At 45.2% G+C, this 23,643-nt stretch overlaps 1 protein-coding gene and 1 long non-coding RNA gene across 3 annotated transcripts in view; one reads left to right on the top strand and one right to left on the bottom strand.

Annotated features, from left to right (window-relative positions):
* The window catches only part of AGPAT5 (1-acylglycerol-3-phosphate O-acyltransferase 5), a 57,828-nt gene extending 56,161 nt beyond the window's left edge, over window positions 1-1,667 (bottom strand). The window contains exon 1 of one of the 2 annotated variants that reach the window (XR_006705276.1): window positions 1,121-1,667. Coding sequence is in view for 1 of the 2 variants with exons in the window: in XM_045451931.1 (XP_045307887.1) it covers window positions 1,121-1,339 (219 nt within the window). In the remaining variant the exon portion in view is untranslated. The remainder of the gene's footprint in view (window positions 1-1,120) is intronic. The other variant, XM_045451931.1, reaches the window with a different exon arrangement.
* A 131-nt stretch (window positions 1,668-1,798) lies between these two features.
* LOC123584247 lies at window positions 1,799-9,008 on the top strand. The gene is made up of 3 exons (XR_006705281.1): window positions 1,799-1,939; window positions 6,254-6,429; window positions 8,775-9,008. It is a non-coding gene; the product is annotated as an uncharacterized LOC123584247 (long non-coding RNA).
* The last annotated feature ends 14,635 nt before the right edge of the window (window positions 9,009-23,643 follow it).

The following is a 23,643-nucleotide window of genomic DNA, read 5'->3' as shown; positions in this document are numbered from 1 at the left end:
TCTTTCTCTCCTAGGAAGCACTTACAGACACTGGTTTAAATGTAGGCCCTGGCTTCTCCTATTTCCCTTCCCCCAAACAACCTCCAACTGGGGCAAACTCCCAGTCATCAGGGATCCACAGCAGTGCAACTGCAAACTGAAAATAGGAGCTGGTCGACAACGGGGTGAAAACAGCTGCTCTGGGGGGGAGAGTGGGGAAACGGCATAAAAGACAAAACCACACCAGGGCATTCCCTCCACCCCAAGCCTGACCACGGGAGGGAGGGGTGGAGAGGAAGAACTGGATGGACATAAGGCATAACCAAGAATCAAGCTCTTTTGTCCCAACTGGGAAATAAAAGGAAAACTCGCAGATGTTATTTTTGTAAAAGAGGCTTGAAATAAAACCAAAGAGGGTCTTATCCATTTCCCCCCCACAAATTTTAATCTAAAGATCCAATCTCCACCAAGTAACAGAAGCGAAGTCATCAGAGAAAAAAATGAGCCGCACATTTAAACCTAGTGTAAGTTGGCTAGAATTTTAAGTACCGTAGGGCTTCTACAGTAACAAATTATTAATTTCCTCGTCCAGTTTTCATTCACACTGGGAAAGAACGCAAAAAAAGAAAAAAAAAAAAAGTTGTACTTGCTGTCCAGATAGTAACACCAACCCGTTTCAACACAAGGTCTCCGGCTTTTCACAGCGCACTTTTGACCGCAAACATTACCAACCTTCTTAGACCAAACGCCAAAAACTGTCAACTGCTTGCCCTACTTAAAACGTCCATCTGCACCGACTCCGCGAAGCCCCCGAGAAAGACAGTTACAAAACCTGGGGGTGCCACTTGTAGCCTGCGAACAACAGAACTACAATCACTCCAAGATCCTAGTGATCTTGGGGTATCTGCAAAGAAGCATGGGGCCAAAGCCTACATAAAACCGTGAGACTCCCCTCGCGGTGGGAGGACGAGGTGACGGCACGTGTTCCTGGCGCCGGCTCTGCCGGGCAGACCCGAACGATCCTAAGTCCCCTGGGTGGGGGGCGGGGCGCCGGTTGGAAGGTTCCAAGCCGAGAACCCAGGTGGAGAGGCGGGAGGAGGCAGGTGCGGCCGACGGGCGCCGAGCGCGGGCAGAGCCTCACCTGCACGCCGGTGTAGTTCTCGAAGAAGAAGAGCACCATGCTCTGATAGACGCAGTAGAGCCGATCGTCCACCGCCTGGTAGAAGTGGGAGGGCAGGAAGGCGGAGAGCAGCCGCCAGGCCCCCCAGGCCAGCACGTAGGTGGGGGCCGTGCCCAGGAGCACCGCGGCCGGCAGCACGCAGCGCATCGAGTACATGTGGAGCACCAGGGACAGCAGCATCTTCCCGGCTCCGCGCGCCGAAGGCTTTGCCGGCCGCTCCCCGCCCGGGGCGCCTCCAGGCCGCCCAGCTGCCCTCGGCCAGCGGCCAATCACCGGGCCGGGGCGGGCCCCGCCGCCGCCCCCTCACCTCTCCCGGCCGCCGGCCGCACCTGAGACGCCCAGCCCGCGCCCGCGCCGGCCTCCGCCCCCAGCCGCATGGGCCGCGCCGCCGCGGGACGGTGGGTGAGCGGCCGAGTGCGGGGGCCGCGCGCGCTGATGGCCGCCGCGGGGCAAGGGGATGCGGCGGCCCTCCGAGGTTCAGCAGCTCAGAAGCGTTTACACCCCATGACCCTCGCCCGTCACCCAGTACCCCTATTGGGGGCGGGGCTCCGCGGCAACAACACGCCGCCTGACTGGCCTCCGGTTGCCATAGTCCCCCCCAGGGGGCGGGATTCCGTGAAATTAACACATGCTGTGATTGGTCGAGCGCGCTGACGGTTGAAGCGCTTCTGCCGACCGGACGCGTGGACCGTCAGGCTGTGCCGCCGCGCATGCCTCAAAGCTCGGCCTCGCTGCAGAAGCGGGAAGGAAGGTGGCGGTTGCCAGGCCCGTGGGGTGAAGGTGGGTGCGGCCAGGAGAGGGGACCCGGGCGGTCGTGTGCGCCCTCCGTTGGATTCTGGACCCGGGTTGCTTTGAGGGCATGCCCCACCTGCAGCTCGCATGCTCTGAGGGCCCCTAGGTCCCCGGGATGCGCCCGTTAAGCCGAGACGTCCGTCCCCTTACTCGGGGTGCACAGATGACGCGCTGTGTATCTCATGCGTTGCAGACTCTGCGGTCTCCAGTCAAGAGGACTCATGCCTTCAGCAAATATTTGTCAAGCTTGGTTTGGGAAGGCCAAAAAGACGGAACTGGAGCGGTTAGCGCCATCAAAGCTCCGCCCCGGGTTATCTGTCCCCGGCTAGGCTTAGCGAGATGGCTTCAGTCTCAGGGCGGCTCCCACACCCTCCGCCTTCTCTGCTGCTTCCCCTTCTCCCCAGCAAGTGCACAGGACTCCCTTCCTTCCGCTGGGGTGGTGGGGAGTCAGGCCTCCTCCTTCCATCACAATAATGATGATAATTACACGTTAACGCACCGCTGGCCGGCCTCTTCGGGAGGTTCCTACCACACTTGGATCAGACCTTTCCAGTTCACGCTTGCTTCACCCCCCGCCCCCCAACCCAGGGCCAGTGTGTGTGTGTGTGTGTGTGTGTGTGTGTGTGTGTGTATGGAGCCTCATTTTGTGTAGTACTTAAAAAGTACCAGGACTGTGCACAAAGAGTATGTAAAGTACTGACCTACTTGGGTGACCTTCACAAAAGCCTGCGGAGGCAGGGCATTTTTATTCATGTAAAAACAGATCCGGAGAACTTCTGGATCCTTCTACTGCCTTTGGCTTCACTACAAAAGGTTTAAAATGTAACTCTTTCCGGGGAGAGTTGCACTTCAAAAGAATGCCAAGGGCTTTCAATGATAAAATTTTGTTTTGTTTTTCTCTTCTTGGAAGCCAGTGAGGTACCTTTATGCAGGGAGGCATTTTAATGGAAAATTGGAATCCGGGCCAGGACAGTGGCTCCTTTCTCTGACTATCTGTACATGATTGACAATCATCTGTACGATGATTGGTAGATGGTTATGTTAGGAGAGGAAGCCAGGTGGGCAGAGAGTTCTCAAGGCATCAAGTATTTGGACAAGTATACCGCCAACAGGAAGCGTTCCACAAAAGGAAGACTTTGCAGGGTTTCCCCTCTCTTTCTATGGAAAGTAATGGCTTGTACTGTGAGAGGAACTAGATTTCTTTTTGGAGGGAAAGAGTCATGGGCATGGATAATGTGCAAACCCAGTGCCTCTCCTGCTTCCTTTGATGGAGACCAGACATCCCTACAATTAGAAAAATGTATGAAGAGATAAAACAGTCTCGGCGTTCACATTACAATCTGTGTGTATGGAGTCAGTAATTACGTGGGACGTATGTAAATGCGTTATTTCTGTGAATTACGCCCCAGTTACTGTTGGTCACCGGTCATAAAGCTCTGTGCAGTGTTTTGGCATGGAGACTTTTGAGAGCTGAGCCTCTCCTTCCCCGTTGGTGTCGAAACCCAGCCCCTCCCTACCTGGTGACGGCCGGTGTGCTCTTCTCTCTTCTAACAGTGGCAGATTCACTTTCCCTTTTGGCTACTAGCAACCCCTCCTCCCCCAAGCTGTAATCAACCCACATCCTCTGCTTCTGCTTCTCACTTTGTACATTTCTTTTTATTTGGGGGAGGGGCAGAGAGAGAAGGCGACACAGAATCCAAAGCAGGCTCCAGGCTCCGAGCTGTCAGCACAGAACCCTTCGCCGGCCCGGAACTCACAAACCGGGGAGATTGTGACCTGAGTGAAGCCGGACGCTCAACTCACGCAGCCACCTAGGTGCCCCTGTACATTTTTTTTTTTAATTCCTTGCAATCTGACTTCCTCTTGTACCACTCTGGAAAAACGGTTTTTTTAGAGAAGCATAGCTACCCTAGCCTGCAGACATTGCCCCTGGGATACAAACAACAGTGAAAAGACCGGTTCTGTGTAGGCCTTCCTGGAGCCGAGGTTGAGTGAGGGCTTACATGTGGGACCAGGTGTTTGCAAACAGGATATTCGGATAGGGCAAGATACTAAGGAGATTTTATTTAGTCTGGGGACAAAGAAGCCTTCGCGAACAGTGACACTTATGATGAAGCTGAACAGTGGAGTTAGCTAGGCTGCAGCTGGAGAGGAGGAGCCTCCCGAGTGAGAACGCTGTACCTGAAGGACTGAAATAAGAGCGTGCAGTGTCTGGGGCCCTTGGGCCCCACTTGAGCCCCAAGTGGCTCACTTGGCTAAGCGTCCGACTTCAGCTCAGGTCACGATCCCATGGTTGGTGGGTTCAAGGCTCCCATGAGGCTCTCTGCAGTCAGCACGGAGCCCGCTTGGGATCCTCTGTCCCCCCACTCTGTACACATGTGTGCTCTCTCTCAAAAATAAATAAACTTAAAAAAAAAGAAGATTCTCTCCTTCTGCCCCTTCCTGCCCCCCCCAAAAGAGTGTGCAGTGCCCTCAAGCTCTGAAAAGCCCCGTGTGGAGCAATGGAATGGGCCACACTTTTAAAAAATTGTCTGGATGCCCCCTAAAAGAAATGTATTTCCCTCACACATTTTACAGTTAATAGCTAAAGTTGTTTTTGTCATAGGTTTAATTAGTTACAAAATAAGTTCCGATGAGTTACACTTTATTTCTTTTAACATTTATTTTGAGGGAGTGCACCTTCATGTGGGGGAGGGGCACAGGGAGAGGAAGGATGAGAATCCCAAGCAGGCTCCATGCAGCCACCACACCGCCTGACTTGGGACTTGTCCTCACGGACCGAGAGATCATGACCTGAACCCAAACCAGGAGGCCAACCTTTAACTGACAGGGCCACCCAGGAGCCCCCAACATTTTAAAGTGATTACAGAAATCTTTTAACGTTTATTTATTTTTGAGACAGAGAGAGACAGAGCATGAGTAGGGGAGGGGCAGAGAGAGAGGGAGACACAGAATCCGAAGCAGGCTCCAGGCTCCCAGCTGTCAGCACAGAGCCTGACGCGGGGCTTGAACTCAGGAACCGCGAGGTCATGACCTGAGCCGAAGTCGGACGCTTAACCGACTGAACCACCCAGGCACCCCAAATCTTTTAAATGGTCTGAGTGGATTATGAATACCATGGGGATTTATTATCCATCATCATTTATTTAAAAACTTGAGATTTTTACTCATTAGGATTTTATATTGATCCTTTCTTTTTCTCCTTGAAAACATATTTCATTCCACTTCTATCACAGAATTTGACTTTATGGAATATCTTCTTAAGACCCAAAGTCTTTTGCCAGTCTTATCTCAGGTATCTAAGAGTAAAAATTCCTTCTGGATTGAGCTCTTACTTTTGTTAACATCATACAGTGTAATCAGTGTGTGTCACAAAATCTGGTAATTATTGTCAATAAAAGTAAAGTTTTATTGGCAATGTGTGCCTTAATGATGCCTTCATTAAAAGAAAGTTTAAATTGTCTTTTGCCATCCTCAAGTTACACCTTTCCACCTCCCTGTAGTACCATATAGTAATATTGGAGGTGGGCCAGGTGGGTGGAGCCATCATGACACGCAAGGTGGGTCTGGCCTTCCAGGAGTCTTCATAGACCAGCTTTAGGAAAATTAAGCATCCGAAAGTCACATTCCTTTAAAACTACTCATGAACACATCTTTACAGACTCAGGGTCATCCCGTGGAATAGTTTGAGAACTGTTGGTGGAGAAAGTGGGCGAGGGAAGGAGACATGATAGCGGTTGAGTCTGGAAAGGACAGATAGGCAAGAACCACATGACAGCAGAACTTAGGAGATGTAAAGGATTCTAGACGTTATCCTAAAGGATCTGGAAAGCTATTAAAAGGTTTTAAAGAGGGAAGTGACATTAGACTTGATTAAAAAAAAAAAAAGTTATTCTAGGCAGTGTGGAAAGTAGATTGGAAGCAGTTGGGAGATGTGCTAGACTCCTAGCTAGAAATAGTGTGGTCTTAGACTTTGTTAGTGACCATGTATGGAGAACAAGAAGCTAATTCCTCAGGTACAGCATTGTTGGAAATTTGACAGTATCTAGTAAACCTGGACAGATACCCTTTGAGTCAACACATCTAATTAAATGAATGTCCATAGTAGAATGATTATATGAATTCACAGAGATGACCAAGTAGAATACTATGCTGTAGATAAAAAGGAACAAAGAGATCCAAATGAACTGTCCTAGATCTCCAAGACATTAGGTGGGAAAAGTAGTTGCTGAATAACATGTGCAGTTATTATCCCATTTCAGTAAAAACTGAAACCATCTATTTCTACATGCAAATGTCTAGAAACTACTGATAGCCGTGATTATCTCTGGGGCATGGAAGCAAGCACAGATGAAGTTCAACTGGACTTGATTGTTGCAAGTTTTTACAAAGAAATACTGATTCCACAAATACGTAGCCACTGCTAATTGTATATCCCACCCACTCTGCTGGGTTTCAGAGGTAAAGATGGAGAACAGGTAAAGGCCCTGAGGTTGTGACCCTTGTGAGGTGTGTGTTGGGGCAGGGGAGGAGCTGGGATTTCCTTATTACGTGGGCAAATAAAAAGCCAAGAGGTGACCTTTTGTAAGAGGTAGCTAAGAGGTGTGATCCACAGGAGTTAATTGACTGGTGGTGATAAATGAGAAAGGGAGGAGTGAACGATGCCTTCCAAGTTTCAGGCTTGTGTAGCCAGGTGGAATTTCATTTCGCCTACAGATGGAAACAGTCCCGTGGGGCGTGGAACTTAGCTGGTGGTGTGGGAGCCTTTTAAAAAAACACAGGTTACAAAAACAAAATTAGATTTGAACATGGATATTTGTTTAGAGTGAAAAAAAACCCCACAAAAGTAGCCAGCGGATCACAAAAATAAAATATCCAGAAAAGTAACATTATGTAACTGTATCATGTATCTGCAAATAGGGTATACCTTTCGATTATAAAAACCAAACCGTATTTTTTACATACAGCAAGAGAAGTAATAGTCGCTCCTCTGACATAAATGGAAGTGGGGTTTTTATCATCGTTATGATGAATAAAATGCTCAACCTCACACCTTGACTTTAATATATGTTCACTAAAACTCTAGATTTTTTGTTGTTGTTTTGAGAGGAGGTGTGAAGGAGCAAAACAGTATAGTGGGACCTTGGCAAATCCATTCGAAAACTTATGAAGGAAAACAACTCGAGAAATTTTTTTAAAGGAGGAATACTGAATGTCAGACAGAATGATGGCCATCCAAAGATCCCAACTTGAACTTGTGAGTAAGTTAATTCACATGGCAAAAGAGAATTTGGGACTCTGTTGGAGTTAGGATTTCCAATCAGCTAACCTTGAGAGAGTCCTGGGCTACCTATCCCGGTGGGTTCCGCGTAATCACCAGGGCCCTTACAAAGGGAAAGAGGGAGGCAGACAAGGAGCTCAGGCTGATTCAGCCTGTTGGCTGGCTTTGAAGATGGAGGAAGGCTGCAGAACAGATCCCTTCCCAGAAACCAGAAGGAACCAGGCCTGCTGACACCTTGACTTTAATCCAGTGAGGCCCAATTTTGGACTTCTGATCGCCAAGACAAGACATTACTTCAGCTACTGTGGTAATTTGCTATAGCAGCAATAGAAACATGCTACGGTGGATTTCTCCAGTAGGTACCAAAACACGCTCTAAAATACAGTCATAGTATTTTACTAGTGAAGAAATAGAAGGTTCAGGTGAGCAAAATGAAGAGTTGAGAAACCCATGTACTGTGTATTTTGAATTTTTTGAAAGTGGGTTTTGAAACAAAGAATTAATCAAAAAATGTTGATACTAGTGTTCGTGTTTTGGAAAAATGTAAACAAACATGACAGCTAACACCAAAAGAAAAACCAGACGGGATTTAAACAGAAAAACGTTAACAAAAAAATTAAAAACAGAAGCATACTAGAAAAAATAGAAGACAATACGTTTATAATATTCAGATAGAGGAGATTTTATCTGGGATGATCCTAAGACAATCCTCCTTAAGTATAGATTCTCAAGAGATCTTAGAATCTCCACAAAGTAATCTGACAGCAGAGTTAAGTAAGCAATTATATTTATGCTACAAACTACAGAATATTCACCCTGAATGCCGTGAGATGTTGGAGTGTCACTGAGGGCCTTGAGGAACACCCAAATTGAATCCACATGAGCTCAGGTGTGGAGTGTCATGAAAGCCGTAACCGAATCGGCTATACTGTAAATAGACCCTCCTAGGTGGTAACAGAGGGTGCTGATCTGGGTGTAGTGCCCTTAGAAAGGGATAGAAGATCTCCAACGAGAATACCTTCTATTCACGAACAACCTAAACTTGTTAGCCCAACACTTGGTCTCTATTAGTCCGCTGCCATGCAATCCTGTGTTTTTACTTGTAAAACTAAAACAAGGCAACCTTGTTCCAAAAGACTTACACAGTACTTTTTCTTCTTTTAATGTTAGATGAAATCTGGAAATCTCTTTCGCCGCTGTCCCAAGTCCTGACTTCTCACCTAGAAGTTAGAGCTATAAAAACTTTCTAGTTGTTTACCTTTGTCTCTTAGTGGATGTTTGTCCGTCCATGGCCCTGTGCCCCTCTTCACATGAAGATTTTTGAGCAGATCCAATCCCCAGCGAAGGTGCCATTTGGGGGGAAGTTGACCCCACCTGTGCCCTGGGGATGGGCCAAAATTAGCAGGTGTCAGGAAGTGGTGTCTGAAGTGTGGACCTTGAACCCCTGAAGCTCCCCCAGGACACCTCCAGGTGTCCCCAGGTGAAATGTTTCATGATGGTACTGTATCCTGATTTGCCTTTGTCACTGTGTTGACTTTTCAGGGACGACTTCAGGTGAACCTGGGAGAGCACCTTAGCATGCATCCAAGCCAAGGTACCAAAGCACGCGAGTGCCTAGGTGCCCATCACCACGGACTCGCAGCAGAAACACACTCATTTCACTTAATGTCCTTGATGAAGCAAAAAAAAAAAAAAAATCCCAAGCTTATTGGGGTGCCTGGGTGGCTCAGTCATTTGAGCGTCTGACTTTGGCTCAGGTCGTGATCTCACGGTTCGTGGGTTCGAGCCCTGCGTTGGGCTCTGTGCTGACAGCTCAGAGCCCTGGAACCTGCTTCAGATTCCATGTCCCCCCTTTCTCTATGCCCCTCCCCCACTCATGCTCTGTCTCTGTCTCTCAAAAGTGAACAAAGATTTAAAAAAAATACCAAGCTTATTAAATCCTTACACTTTAACACTGTTTGTGAGTAAATGGAGAGTTATTTATGAAGCACGTGTGACTTCGCCAAAGTACAATAGTTCTCTGGATGGGAAAAAAACACCTTTTCGAACTGAACTAGCCACTTTGTTTTTTTTAATGGAACATCTTTTTTTTTTTTTTTTTTTTTTTTTTTTTACTCGGAAGAATAACATAAGCTATGATTATTCTGGAAGATACTTTCCCAAAAATGAACCAAGTGTCACTTCAAGGAAAACTGATGATATGGCTGATAATAAAACTTGAGCTTTCAAATGAAATTAGAATTTTGGGAAGCTCAAGTTTGCTCCCATGAGTTTGTCGTGTTCCCAATACTTCAGACTTTTAAAAATTCTGCGATAATCACCAGTGACTTTTTCAGTATTTTATGTCCCTATCTGGAAGATATGCAAGCATCAGTGAACCAATAATTTGTAAGCCAGTGTTTGGTGTCCAAGCCATTGCATGGGTAAAGGGTTCTTTCAGAGCGCAAGAGAGAGCAAAGGATTTTAATATTATAGGGTACAAAAACGTCCTATAGTGACCTCCACGTGGCTAGTAACCTCTAAGAAACTACCAGTTGCTGGGTTTTCCTGTAATAATGTGGCTATTCTTATCTGGAAAGGCCAATACAAACCGTCCTTTTTCCTATCGCATATCTGGTGGAGGCTGGATATTTTTCATTTGCCTCCACCAAAAAAACCATGGCAACAGAGCGAATGGAGACAAGCCGGGTGTATGCAACTAAGCCAGACATCAAAGAGACTTGAAAGACCATGTAAAACTGTGGCCACTGTTCTTACTAAATCTCCTTTTCAAAGTCTATCTTTTTTCATGAAAATATCGTTAAAATGTAACAGGTTTAAAAGTGTTTTTAAAGGAACTAGATATTTTTAAGTTTCTTGTTTTAAATTTCCAATACGGTAAATATCGATAGGTATAACTGATCTATTTATTTTTATTTTTTAATGGTTTATTTTTTGAGAGAAAGAGAACGTGCAAGCAGGAGATGGGGGGTCCAAAAGCCAACTCTGTGGGCAGAGGATCCAAAGCCAACTCTGTGCTGATAGCAGTGAGCTGCATGTGGGGCTCCAACTCACGAACCCCGAGTCATGACCTGAGCTGAAGTCAAGACGCTCAACCGACTGAGCCACCCACGTGCCCGAACTGATTTTTTTTAAGTGTTGTCTACAGGTTTCATGAACCATTGGTCTATTACAAAGTAGCCCCACTTGTGTGGCCACAAAAATTGGTTTAGGAATGAACCCGTGAGGGCTTCTGAGACCCAAAGACAACTGGGGGAATGTGGAAAACAATCCTGTCCGCTCTGCTAAAGGAGCTGCCAGAAGAGATGCCCCTCTTTCTCTTCCAGTTAGTGATTTGACTGGGGGGACACCTGCAGCTACATAGTCCCTTTGCCACGTTAAGGAAAGTCAGTTTGGGGATGTTGCTGACGCCCAGCAGAGAAATAGACAAGTCTTTGATGAAAACCTCCAGCTACTGAATCAAACGAAACCCACTCTCAACCCCGTGGTTACAGGAGCAAGCAAATCTCTGTGAAAGCCAGGTTGATGTGGGTTCTCCTCTTTTCTGCTGTCTGCCCAGTCCTCCACTCTAGAAACGTACGGGTTACTCCACATTTATCCGTTGCTCACCTGTTGGCACTAGGTCCTTATCCATTCGCCGATTGAATCTGTTAGTGAAGGCTTGTTTGCAAGGCTCCGATGTAGGAACTGCTAACACAGCCTTGACCAAAGCAGGTAAGATCCCTGTCTAGGTGTTACTTCCAGGTCCGTGGTGAGAGATGAAGAATAGTGTATCAATGAATTCTAAGGGCAAGCAGTGAGCTAAGACAACGTGATGTGATCACTGTACATGATAAGGTCCAGAAATGCCTCTCCAAGGAGGAGACATTTAAATTAAAATTGGAATGATGAGAAGATCTAAGATGAGAGTATTTCAGGCTGAGGGAACAGTAAGTGCAAAGATCCTGGGGCAGCAAGGAGCTGAGTATGTTGCAGTTTTAATTTATCACTGGCTAACTCTTCATAGTCCTTCTTGATTCTTCTTCCCCATCCTGCATGCAATCCATCAGTAAACTCTTGGCTTCAGCATCAAAATATACCCAGAACCCATTCCCTTTCTACCTCTCAGTGACCACCTTCCTCCCAGGTGCCACTTTCTTAGCTACGCAACTGTAATAGCCTCCATTTTATCTCTCTACCAACACTTTCATCCCTCACAATCCTATTTATCGTATTTGAATTGTGTCCTTGAAATTCATATGATGCAGTCCTAACCCTCAGAATCTCAGAATATGACATTTGGAGAGGTACAGAGGTAATCAAGTTTATTTTTTTTTAATTTTTTTTTTCAACGTTTATTTATTTTTGGGACAGAGAGAGATAGAGCATGAACGGGGGAGGGGCAGAGAGAGAGGGAGACACAGAATCGGAAACAGGCTCCAGGCTCTGAGCCATCAGCCCAGAGCCCGACGCGGGGCTCGAACTCACGGACCGCGAGATCGTGACCTGGCTGAAGTCGGACGCTTAACCGACTGCGCCACCCAGGCGCCCCTGAGGTAATCAAGTTTAAATGAGGTGCTTTGGGGGCCTTAATTCATTAGGACTGGTGTCCATATGAGAAGGGGAAAATGAGGGGCAGCTGGTGGCTCAGTCAGTTAAGCATCCGACTTTGGCTCACGTCATGCTCTCATGGCTCGTGGACTCAAGCCCCGTGTCGGGCTCTGTGCTGACAGCTCAGAGTTCGGAGTCTGCTTCAAATGCTATGTTTCCGACTCTCTCTGTCCCTCCCCCTCTTGCACTCTCTGTGTCTCTCTTTCTCAAAAATAAACATTAACAAAAACTTTAAAAAGGGGGGGGGGGTTGGGATTGAGATCCATGTACAGAGGGAATGTGACGCGAAGAAACACCTGGGATAAAGACGCCCTCTGTGCAGAGGAGAGCGGCCTGGGTCGGATCCCCCCTTACAGCCCCGTGTAGGAACCAATGCCACTACCAACTTGCCCACACGCCTCAGCCTCCAGAAGTGTGACCTAACAAATTTCTGTAGAAGCTACCTAGCCTGTGAGGCTTTGTTAGGACGGCCCTAATAATGAATACAGGAGGCAGGTGATCCTTTTCTCCTTCTCTGCTCGAGACACTCCCATCTTGGAGTAAAATCCAAATTAAGTCCTGCCTGGGGCCCACCAGCCCACACGAGCCGCCTCCTGAGGGCACATAGAAAACTCGGAGCTCTGCGGCAACCTAACTAGCCCTCCCTCAACACGACCTTAGTCTTTGCTCCAGGAAATTCTCGGCCAGAAACCAGTAAGTACCGTGGTGGTTGTTTTCTTCGGGAATCTGCACTCCTTCGATGCAGACCATGGGCCGCTTACCACACTGTTCTCAGGACAGCCGGTAGCTCGGGGTAGCTCATCTGGGCAAACTGCCTTCTCTGGACACACCGCTCCCCGGGGTGCTCAGCAAAGAACTGTTTGCATGTCAGACGGGTTCCGAAGCCCTCGCCTAGCTGTGTCTACCTGTCGTGAGCTGTCACATCACACACTTCGTCCAAACCCAGTTAGGGCCCCACATTGAAAGAGCCTCGTAAATCTACTCAGGCCCAGACCCTAAAACCCCATAAATGCACTCTCTTCTCCCTTCTGGGACCCTAAGACTCTCGGTGGTGATCCTGCTTACTGCGGGAAGTGAGCAACCCGTGTCACTTGATCTGTAAGTTACTCTGGTCTTTTTGCCGAGTCCACCATCCTGACCTTTTGCTGTCCTTCCCGTGCATGGAGCACGAGGGCCTTCCCCGAATCTGTCCTGTTCTCCCTTCATCTGCGAGCGTGTTTGGCTGTTTGTTCCCCAGCCTCTGTCGACCGTTGCCTGACAGACCCTCCCGTAACCATCCTGCGTGACCCCTGCACCCCCTTTGTGCTTTTCCTGACCTGTAACAGATGCTAGTTTCCTCCAATATTCACGCTCCCCTTTTTTCATAATAGTTACATCCCTAATGTTTACCTAGGCGCATGTAAAAGCTTCCCGGCTTTTCCTGCAGCTCGATTTAGCGGTGAGGTGTAAAAGGAAGTGGCATATGGGTGGGATGGGATGAGTTTAGGTAGCCTTCTCCTTTTAGGTGAAGTGATAGGTCATGGCTGGTGCTCCAGCAGCCAAAATGATGGGCACACAAGGCAGAGCAATCCAGAAAGGAACATGAATTCCCGACCCTTCATACCAGCCTGGGACTTAACTTCCTCCAGGTGTTATGAAAGCAAAAAAGGAACTTTAACTCCATGTAAGCTGGTTTTAGTGGGGTTTGTTTTGTTATTTAATTTTAATTTTTTTTAAGTTGATTTATTTTGAGAGCGACAGAGACAGCATGCATGGGGGACGGGCAGAGAGAGAGGGAAAGAGAGCATCCCAAAAAGGCTCAGCACTGTCCCCGCACAGCCCGATGCGGGACTTGAACTTCTGAAGCATGAGACCACGACCTGGGCCAAGACCAAGAGTCGGACACTTAACCGACTGAGCCACCCAGGTGTCCGTTTTCTTGTCGTTTGAAGCCAAACCTAATCCTGATAGAATCCCTCACATGCTGCTGTACGTCACATTTATTTCTATGTGACCTGTATTTTCTGTCTTGCCCTAACTAGATTGTAGGCTCCTTGAGAGGTGAGACTTTGTTTGGTCTTTGCTGTATTTTTAAAAAAATTTTTTTTTCAACGTTTATTTATTTTTGGGACAGAGAGAGACAGAGCATGAACGGGGGAGGGGCAGAGAGAGAGGGAGACACAGAATCGGAAACAGGCTCCAGGCTCTGAGCCATCAGCCCAGAGCCCGACGCGGGGCTCGAACTCATGGACCGCGAGATCATGACCTGGCTGAAGTCGGACGCTTAACCGACTGCGCCACCCAGGCGCCCCTGGTCTTTGCTGTATTTTGACAGCCTGCACCAATGCCTAGCAAACAAGAAATTGGTAAAAAGCTTCCTGAATTAGAGACATTTGCACTCCAGCGAGGTGTACCATGTTTTCTTGCTACGGCATATTGAATCCCCCTGTCGTGCTGTCACCATGGTGATATGTAAAGGGTGCTTTCCTAATCCATGGGCCCTTCTTTGGCTGCGCTCCCCAGAGTCCCTGCTAAGTGAGAGCTGTAGAATGAGGCGTGTAAAAGGGAATCTCTCTCTTCAGCCCCTGGTGTGGGGCCCGTGGTACCTGTGTCCCAGACCATCAGAGACGGAGACTGTGAGCCAAACAGAACTGAGCAGCAGAGCATGGAAGTCATGGCGAATCGCAGACCTAATTGGTGTCTCAGAAAACCCAAATGGCACACATGTTGATGCTTTGGGAGAACTAGATAAAAAAAAAAACAAAAAACCCTGCAGGGATGATAATGCTGCAGGCCCACAGCCCACGTGCACCCCAAGAAAGGGAGTGAAAAGGGAAGAACCCTTGATGCTTAGTAATAGACTCCCATTTACCTAATGTGCTTTAAGTACGTTTGTCTTCCGTGTATCGGAACAATCCTGGCTAAGACACCCTTAGGTCTCTTTGGGGTACATGCGCTTTGGGACAAGGCTGAAGCTCTTTCCAGTCTGGTCCCGGCCTGCGTTTCGGACACCTCCTAACCTAAGCTTGTTCAGCTCGCTCTCCGTTCAGCACAACACAGCTGTGCTCTGTCTCCTTTAGTATTTTAGAAGTGTTCTCACGTCTGCTGGAATGTTCTCCCCGCTAACTCATCCATTGGGGACTTGCTCCAGTTTTCTCCCTGCCTAAAGTGTCCCCCAGCCCTTGTCCTCTCCTCCTCCTTCCCCAGACAGCTTATCCATCAACAGTCCCTTGAGCACACATCGCTTACAGGATTTATTGCAAGTTGGTTGAAATGCTTGTTGGTGTTTGTCTTAGAGAACGTGCTCTGAAGCCATCTCTCCTCTGAGGATGTTCCGTCCTTCACGGAACATTTTTGAAAGCTGGCTATGATCAGCCTTTGCCTCTCCTACATGCCTTGGCCAGTCTAGATGTCCTTGAGTGACTCCATTTCCTCTCTGTGTTTGGCTAATGGCCCTCAAATCTACAGATTACTTCTGAGCTGCAGACTTTTTTTTTTTTTTTATCTGCCTTGTTGACATCTGAGCTTGGGAATGCCACAAGAATTTTAAGTGTTCTCAGCAGAACATGCCTGCCCATTACCACCCTGCTCTCCCCTGACTCAGTTTGATGCTAAAGGACTCGAAATAGCCCTCCACTTCCCCCACCCCCGCAACTTCATCCAGGCACACCCCACCCTGTATCTTCTACAACCGGCCAGTTTCTTCATTGGGCTTCCATTATTCGAATTCCTTCTTTTACCAGATCCCTTTTGACTTACCCTGTCTTTGCCACTGGCCCCTGGATGTTATTTCTGCTGGAATACAGTGCTGGTACTCTCGCTCACCAGCACCACCTTTCTGAAACAAACCTGACCTTGCCCTTCCCTCTCTGAAAACTCTCCACTGACCTCTCTTTTCTAAGGACGAAGTCACACCTCTTTATGACTTCCAGGGGCTTTTATGACCTGGCCCAGCCTGCTCTGCAGCTGTGGCTGGCCCCACTCAAGCAGAGCAATGAAGGCTCAGTACCGAACTGCTGTCCTGACCTACATCCACTTTTCATCCTGTCTTACAAGTGGCAACTTGTAACATCCAGCCACCTGTTTCTCCTGGCCTCCTGCGTTAGATATGACTCATCGTTGGCTTGATGCTTCAGATGAGACTCTTCCTTTCTAATTTTGTCTCTCTCCAAAATACTCAAGCTTGACACGTGGTACTGTGTGTGGATTTCACTTTGCTACCAATAAACCCTGCGGCAACTTTCAGTGATGCATGCAGAATAAAACAAATAATAAAATGAGTAAAGAAAATTGAGGGTAGGTGGTTACTCTCTGGTAAGGCCGTAGCTTTTTTTTTCTTTTTAAAAATTTTTTAATTTATTTTTTAATTTACATCCAAGTTAGTTAGCATATAGTACAAAAATGATTTCAGGAGTAGAATCCAGTGGTTCATCCTCTATGTATAACACCCAGTGCTCATCCCAACAAGTGCCTTCCTTAATGTCCCTTAGTCATTTGGCCCATCCCCCACCTACCACCTCTCCAGCAACCCTCAGTTCTCTATATTTAAGAGTCTCATGTTTTGTCCCCCTCCCTGTTTTTATATTATTTTTGCTCCCCTTCCCTTAGGTTCGTCTGTTTTGTATCTTAAATTCCACATGTGAGTGAAGTCATATTTGTCGTTCTCTGACCAATTTCACTTAGCATAATACCCTCTAGTTCCATCCGTGTTGTTGTAAATGGCAAGATTTCATTCTTTCTAATTACTAAGTAATACTCTCTCTATATACTACATCTTCTTTATCCATTCATCCGTCGATGGACATTTGGGCTCTTTCCATACTTTGACTATAGTCGATAGTGCTGCTATAAACATTGGGGTGTACGTGCCCCTTCGAAACAGCATACCTGTATCCCTTGGATAAATACCTAGTAGTGCAATTGCTGGGTTGTAGGATAGTTCTATTTTTAACTTTTAGAGGAAACTCCACACTGTTTTGCCAGAGTGACCGACCGGTTTGCATTCCCACCAGCAGTGCAAAAAGATCCTCTTTCTCTGCATCCTTGTCAACGTCTGTTGTTGCCTGAGTTGTTAATATTAGCCATTCTGACTGGTGTGAGGTGGTATCTCATTGTGGTTTTGATTTGTATTGCCCTGATGATGAGTGATGTGGAGCATTTTTTCATGTGTCAGTTGGCCATCTGGGTGTCTTCCTTGGAGAAGTGTCTATTCATGTCTTTCACCCATTTCTTCACTGGGTTATTTGGTTTTTGGGTGTGGGGTTTGATAAGTTCTTTGTAGATTTTGGATACTAACCCTTTATCTGATACATCATTTGCAAATATCTTCTCCCATTCTGTCGGTTGCCTTTTAGTTTTGCTGATTGTTTCCTTTGCTGTGCAGAAGCTTTTTATTTTGATGAGGTCCCAGTAGTTCATTTTTGCTTTTGTTTCCCTTGTCTCCAGAGATGTGTTGAGTAAGAAGTTGCTGTGGGCAAGATCAAAGAGGTTTTCTCCAGCTTTCTCCTTGAGGATTTTGATGGCTTCCTGTCTGACATTGAGGTCTTTCATCCATTTTGAGTTTATTTTTGTGTGTGGTGGAAGAAAGTGGTCCAGGTTCATTCTTCTGCATGTCGCTGTCCAGTTTTCCCAGCACCACTTGCTGAAGAGACTGTCTTTATTCCATTGGCTATTCTTTTCCTGCTTTGTCAAAGATGAATTGGCCATACGTTTGTGGGTCCATTTCTGGGTTCTCTATTCTGTTCCATTGATCTGAGTGTCTTTTCTCGTGCCAGTACCATACTGTCTTGATGATTACAGCTTTGTAGTATAGCTTGAAGTCTGGAATTTAGCAGTACTTTAAAAGGATTATGTACCATGATCAACTGGGATTTCTATGTAGTATGCAAGGATAGTTCAACATACATACAAAAATCAATCAATGTGATACATTATATTGAAGGATATATATAGATATAGATATATATAATCTCAATAGATGTAGAAAAAGCATTTGACAAAATTCAGCATCTGTTAATGATGAAAACTCTTTAAAAATTAGGTATAGAAAAAAATGTGCATCAAAAAACATAGGGCATATATGCTAAGTCCACAGCTAATAACATACTATGTGGTGAAGGGCTGAAAGATTTTCCTCCAAGAACAGGAACAAAAGTACCCACTCTCACCATTCAGCATACTACTGTAAGTCCTTGCCAGAACAGACAGGAAAGAAAAAGGAAATAAAAGGCATAAAGATAGGAAAGGAAGAAGTAAAATTGTCTCTATTTCAGATGGCGTGATTTTACATATAGAAAAATCCCCAAAATTCCACCCGAAACTATTACATCGAATAAAAAAATCAGTAAAATTGCAGGACACAAAATTAACATATAAAACTCAGCCATGCTTTTATATACTAAGAAAAAAAATTATCTGAAAAAAGAGATAACATTCCATTTATAACAGCAAGAAAACTATAAAATATTTAGAAATAATCTTAACAAGGAATGATTTGTGTTTCCCTGATAAGTGATGTTGAGCATTTTTTTCATGTGTCTGTTAGCCATCTGGATGTCTCCTTTGGAAAAGTGTCCATTCATGTCTTTTGCCCATTTCTTCACTGGATTACTTGTTTTTTGGGTGTTGAGTTTGATAAGTTCTTTATAGATTTGGATGCTAGCCCTTCATCTGATGTGGGAGATGCAGGAGAGAAGCACCAAAGGAAAAGACTTCAAAAGGGAAGGGCTGGAGAAGGTGCAAGGCCTTAGGACATGTTTCCACAGCTGAAATGTGATTCGCTTGTAAGGAACGCCTAGAGCCATTAACATTGTCCAGGGTCAGTTCCTCCTTCACACCTGCCCCTTCCTAGTGTTATAGAAGCCAATTAACTCAAAATTCAACTTTGAAAAGGTAAACCATTAGATTGATTAGATTGACACTTGCTTAGCTGATTTTGTGCACGTGGTCTTTAACAACTATCCTAATAAAAAGAGGCTTCATTCTGGAGTCAGGGCCTCATTCCGACTGGAGTATGAGGACCTTCACTTAACTGCACTTTGTTTTTGGACACATCTTTTGCGACTCCGGCCATACTCCCTGCAACAATCTGATATGTTGTTTGCAAATACCTTCTCCCATTCTTTTGGTTGCCTTTTAGTTTTGCTGAAAATTTCCTTCACTGTGCAGAAGATTTTTATCTTGATGAGCTCCCTGGTGAGGCCATAGCTTTATCCTGAAAGAGACTTTCCACTTTTTTTTTTTTTTTTAGAGAGTAAGAGAACATAAGTTGCAGAGGAGGAGGAGAGAGAAAGAGACAGAGAGAGAGAGAGAAGAGAAGAGAGAATCTTAAGCAGGCTCCACAGAGCCCGATGTGGGGCTCAATTCCACTACCCTGGGATCATGACCTGAGCTAAAATTAAGAGTCACACCCTTAACCAACTAAGCCACCCTGGCGTTCTGGAGACCTTCCACTTTTGGAGCCAAGTGCCCAAAAATATTGCTGAAGAGAAGTACAAGAAATATTTGTATTCAATATCAGAGAATAATAAAATCATCAACAATTGCCTTTAATATACACGGCTCAAGGTTACCATGCACAGCATGGGATGCTGGCTGAGTAGAGGCTCTGTATTGGTCTTGCCAGATCCAGGTCTAACTGGGCATCTGAGCCAGCTGAACTGTGACTTACACTCTGATAAAGTAGACAACTGGTTTTCTTCTTGCACACCCTGGAAGAGGAAAACACAGAGCTGCAAAAACAATTGCGGGCATCTACTGATGAGCGTGGAAGCTTATTTTTTGGAATGGAGGTGGTAGCAGAAATTCCTAGTATCCATTCTGTTCTTTGTGGTAAGAACCCAGAATTGAAGGTGGGAAGACTGCCTTATAAGTAAAGGCTTTCCCTAACTTCCTCTATAGCAAAGTGTGGCCATGTGACCACATTGACTACAGTTAATGGGATGTGAGCAGGGGTTTTGTCCGAGACCTCTGGGAAACCTCTTAAAAAGAAGGGGTACTTCCTTTGTTCCTACTTAAATCTTCTGGGTGGTGAGATACAAAAGTGACAGCTAAAGCTTGATGAGCTGTTTTGAGCCATGTGTCAGGGGAGGAAGCCGGAAGAAGCTGGTACTTTGGAGTGTCTGGGGCCGTTGCCAGGGGGATGTGATTGTGTATGAAAATTTTAGGTAAAGTTAATCCTGAGAGAAAAGGACAGTGTTTGGAAGTAAGCGTCCATGGTCTTTCAGTGGGTAAGTGTGAGAAGATCAAGGATGATGGAGGAAGTGTTTAACATCTGTGTGCCATCTGGCATCTTGGAGTAAGTTGAGTCCTTGGCATCTTTCAGAAGCTAAAAGAACCATTTTAATAAGCAAATGTATGGAAGTTTAGGCAAAATCAGAGGTTGTTTGTTTCTTGAGAGATGGTGCTAAAGATTTAGGAGAGAACCCTCCTTTGCACACTTTCTCCAAACGATCGGATTGGCAGTGGCCAGAGCAAGTAGCCCTTATATGGATATGATTGCTTTCCTGTTCGAAACATTCTCATCCTACAAATCGGTAATTCTTCTTTATTGTGTAGCATGGTTTTTCTTGTATAGTAATGTTGTGTGGAATGGACTACAATTTACCTATTCTGTTGATGGACATTTGGACTCAGTCCAGATTTGGGCTATGATGAATATAGTTGAATTTTCTTCTGCTTCTTCTATGGTGGGCATATATACCCACTTCATCAACTCTGATAAATTGACTTAAAGCCATATATTTCTTTCTAAGTACTCCATTAACTAAATCCCACAAAATTTGATATATTTTTATCATTCAGTTAAAAGTTTCTCCTACATCCATTGTGATCTGTTCTTTCAACAAGGTTAATTTATTTCTGACGAATAAAAGTTGTATATATTAAGGACTTTGTTCAAATTCTCATTTTCTGCATGGATTTTTCTCCTGACCTCAATGACCATCTTTATGACAATAATTTTGACCTTTTCATCAGGTAAATCACTTACCTCTGTTTCATTAAGGTTTTATGTCTGGAGATTTATCTTATTTTGTTTGGAACATATGCCTATGTTTGTTTCATTTTCCTTGCCTATGTGCTTTGGGTTCTCTGCGTTAGATGAGATGGCCACCTCCTCCCATCTTGAAAGTGGGGTCTCATGTAAAAGTTGAAACTTCCCTTTCAGCCTGACCCTAGCTCTTGGTTGTCTTTCAAACGCTTTGATTGACCAAGTGTCCTCCTTTGTTTTTATTGGCCCCCAGTTGTTGAGGGTGTATGAAAATCTGTAAGTGTCCCAACGGGGAGGATGTCAGCGGCTAGGTATAGGGTAATTAAAATCAGACCCGAAGACAGTACCTTTTTAAAGTAGGCAAATAGAACTTTTTTAGGGAAAGACCAGGAGGTGGGCATTTCTGTCTGCTCCCCTTGTACTGAACCCCGGGGGAATAGCCAGTTAAGAATTCTTTTATTTGCTACAGTCCTATGGGACTGGTAAATGTAAGCTCTGTTGGTCACCACAACCAGGCGATTAAGGGGTGTGTGCCCTCCGTGGCAGCTGCAGAAGCCCAGTTGTCAGACCTGTACAAGTTCCTTTCAGGGAGACACTGGTGACCTAGCACATCGCAGAAAAAGAGCACGATGGCACCCACTACCTTGCTGATCTCCAGGGAGGATTCTAGTCAGCGCCTAGATGTATGTTAAATTAGAAGCCTGACCATTATGGGGCGCCTGGGTGGCTCAGTCGGTAAACGTCCGACTTTGACTCAGGCCATGATCTCGTGGTCGGTGAGTTCCAGTCCCGCATCGGGCTCTGCGCTGAGAGCTCGCAGCCTGGAGCCTGTTTCCGATTCTGTGTCTCCCTCTCTCTCTGACCCTCCCCCGTTCATGCTCTGTCTCTCTCTGTCTCAAAAATAAATATTAAAAAAAAAAAGAAGCCTGACCATTAGGCTGCAGCTTTTAAAGTATAGAAATAAGCCTGTTTCAAAGGCTGCAAGATGACCATCTCAGTCTGCTATGCTGAGCCCTGGAGTGGGGGGCACTACCCAGATTCCCATGAGCTCACGTGTTTCCTAGAGCCTCATGGGTCTCATGGATGCAAGCCCTATTGACTTTCAAAGCTAGTAGCTTTGGGGGCCTCTCAGGTCTTAAAAGTAGGTGTGGCGTTCACACCTTCCACTCCTTAGGGAGAAGGTGAGAGTTCTGAGTTACCTCCTAAATGTGTGTGGCTGTGCCAAGGGTGAGATTTATGTCCAGAATGTTCTCAGACTCTTCTACCCATTTTGATGTGTTTTTCTCATTTCCCCACGTATAGGAGATCTGGGTTTCTTTCAGAAGGAATTTTTTTCCATCTGTAGCTGTAGATTCTGCATGCGAATGGGAGGAGGGGAGTCCAGGAACCTCCTATGTGTCACCTTGAGGCAGAACCCACCTAGTTTTAATTTCTTAAGTATCCTGGAGTGGCTGTGCCAACTTAAATTCCCATGAATGGTGCACAAGCCTGCATGTCTCCACATCCTCATCAGTGTTCATCTGTTGTACGTTGAAGATCATCCTTCAACAGGTCTGAGGTGATCTCTTATTCTGGTTTTATTTCAATTTCAATAATTAGTGGTATCGAGTACCTTTCATGTACCTCCTGGCCGCTTAAATATTTTCTTTGGAAAAATGTTCAGGTTCTTTGCCAAGTTTTTAATTGGATTTTATTTTCTATTGAGTTGTCAGAGTCCTTACGTATTTTCGATACTAAAATCAGTTGGGTGGTTTGCAAATATTTCATCCCATTCTATAGGAAACCTGTTTTTTCTTTTTTCTTCTTGTGCAGAAGCTTTTTCGGTTGATGTATTTTCACTTGTTTTTTATCTTGTTGCTGTGCTTTAGTTGTCCTATCCAAAAAATCATTGCCAAGACCCACCTTAAGACGTTTTCCTCTATGTATTCCTCTATGAGTTTTATGGTTTCAGGTCATATATTTATGTTTTTAATCCAATTGGACTTAATTTTTTGAGTAGCATAAGAGTTTTAGTTTCACTGTGTTGCATTTGAGCATCTAGTTTTCCCAGCACCAGGTATTGAAGAGACCATTGGGTATTCTTGGCCCCCTTGTGAAATATTTAACCATACATACAAAGGTTTACTTTGGGCTCTCAATTCAGTTCCATTGGTGTATCTGTTTTTATGCCATTTCCATACTGTTTTGATAACTTAACGTTTAATATTGTTTGAAGTCAGGAAGTGTGATGCCCCTAGCTGTGTTGTGCTTTCCTAACATTGCTTTGGTTATTTGGGGTCTTAGGTGGCTCTATATGAATTTTAGGATTGTTCTATTTCTGTAAAAAAAAAAAGCCATTGGAATCCTGACAGAGATGGCATTAAATCTATACATGTGTTAAGTAGTATGGACATTTCAATAATATGTCTAATCCATGAGCACAGATGCCTTTCCATTTATTTGTGTCATCTCTGATTTCTTTCATCAGCATCTTCTACTATTCAGCATAGAGCCCTTTCACCAACTTGGTTAAATTTATTCCTAAGTATTTTGTTTTTTATGCTATTATAAATAGGATTGTTTGATTTCTTTTTAAGATAGTTTATTGCTTGTGTATAGAAGTACTACTGATTTTTGTATCCTGCAAATTCCTGAATTTGTTGAGTAGATAAACTTGGTTTTTTTGTGGGCTCTGTAGGGTTTTCTATATAAAATCATATCATCAAATAGAGAAAATTTTATTTCTTTTCAATTCTGATGACTTTTATTCCTTACCTCATCACTCTGGTTAGGATTTCTAGTACTATAGTGAATAGGAGGTATGAAAGTGGGCATCCTTGTCTTGTTCCAGATCTTAGAGGAAAACCATGCAAT

The sequence above is a fragment of the Leopardus geoffroyi genome, chromosome B1 (assembly GCF_018350155.1).
Source record: "Leopardus geoffroyi isolate Oge1 chromosome B1, O.geoffroyi_Oge1_pat1.0, whole genome shotgun sequence".
Taxonomy (NCBI): domain Eukaryota; kingdom Metazoa; phylum Chordata; class Mammalia; order Carnivora; family Felidae; genus Leopardus; species Leopardus geoffroyi.
Note: the sequence above shows the minus strand (reverse complement) of the source record. Positions and strands in the feature narration are given on the sequence as shown.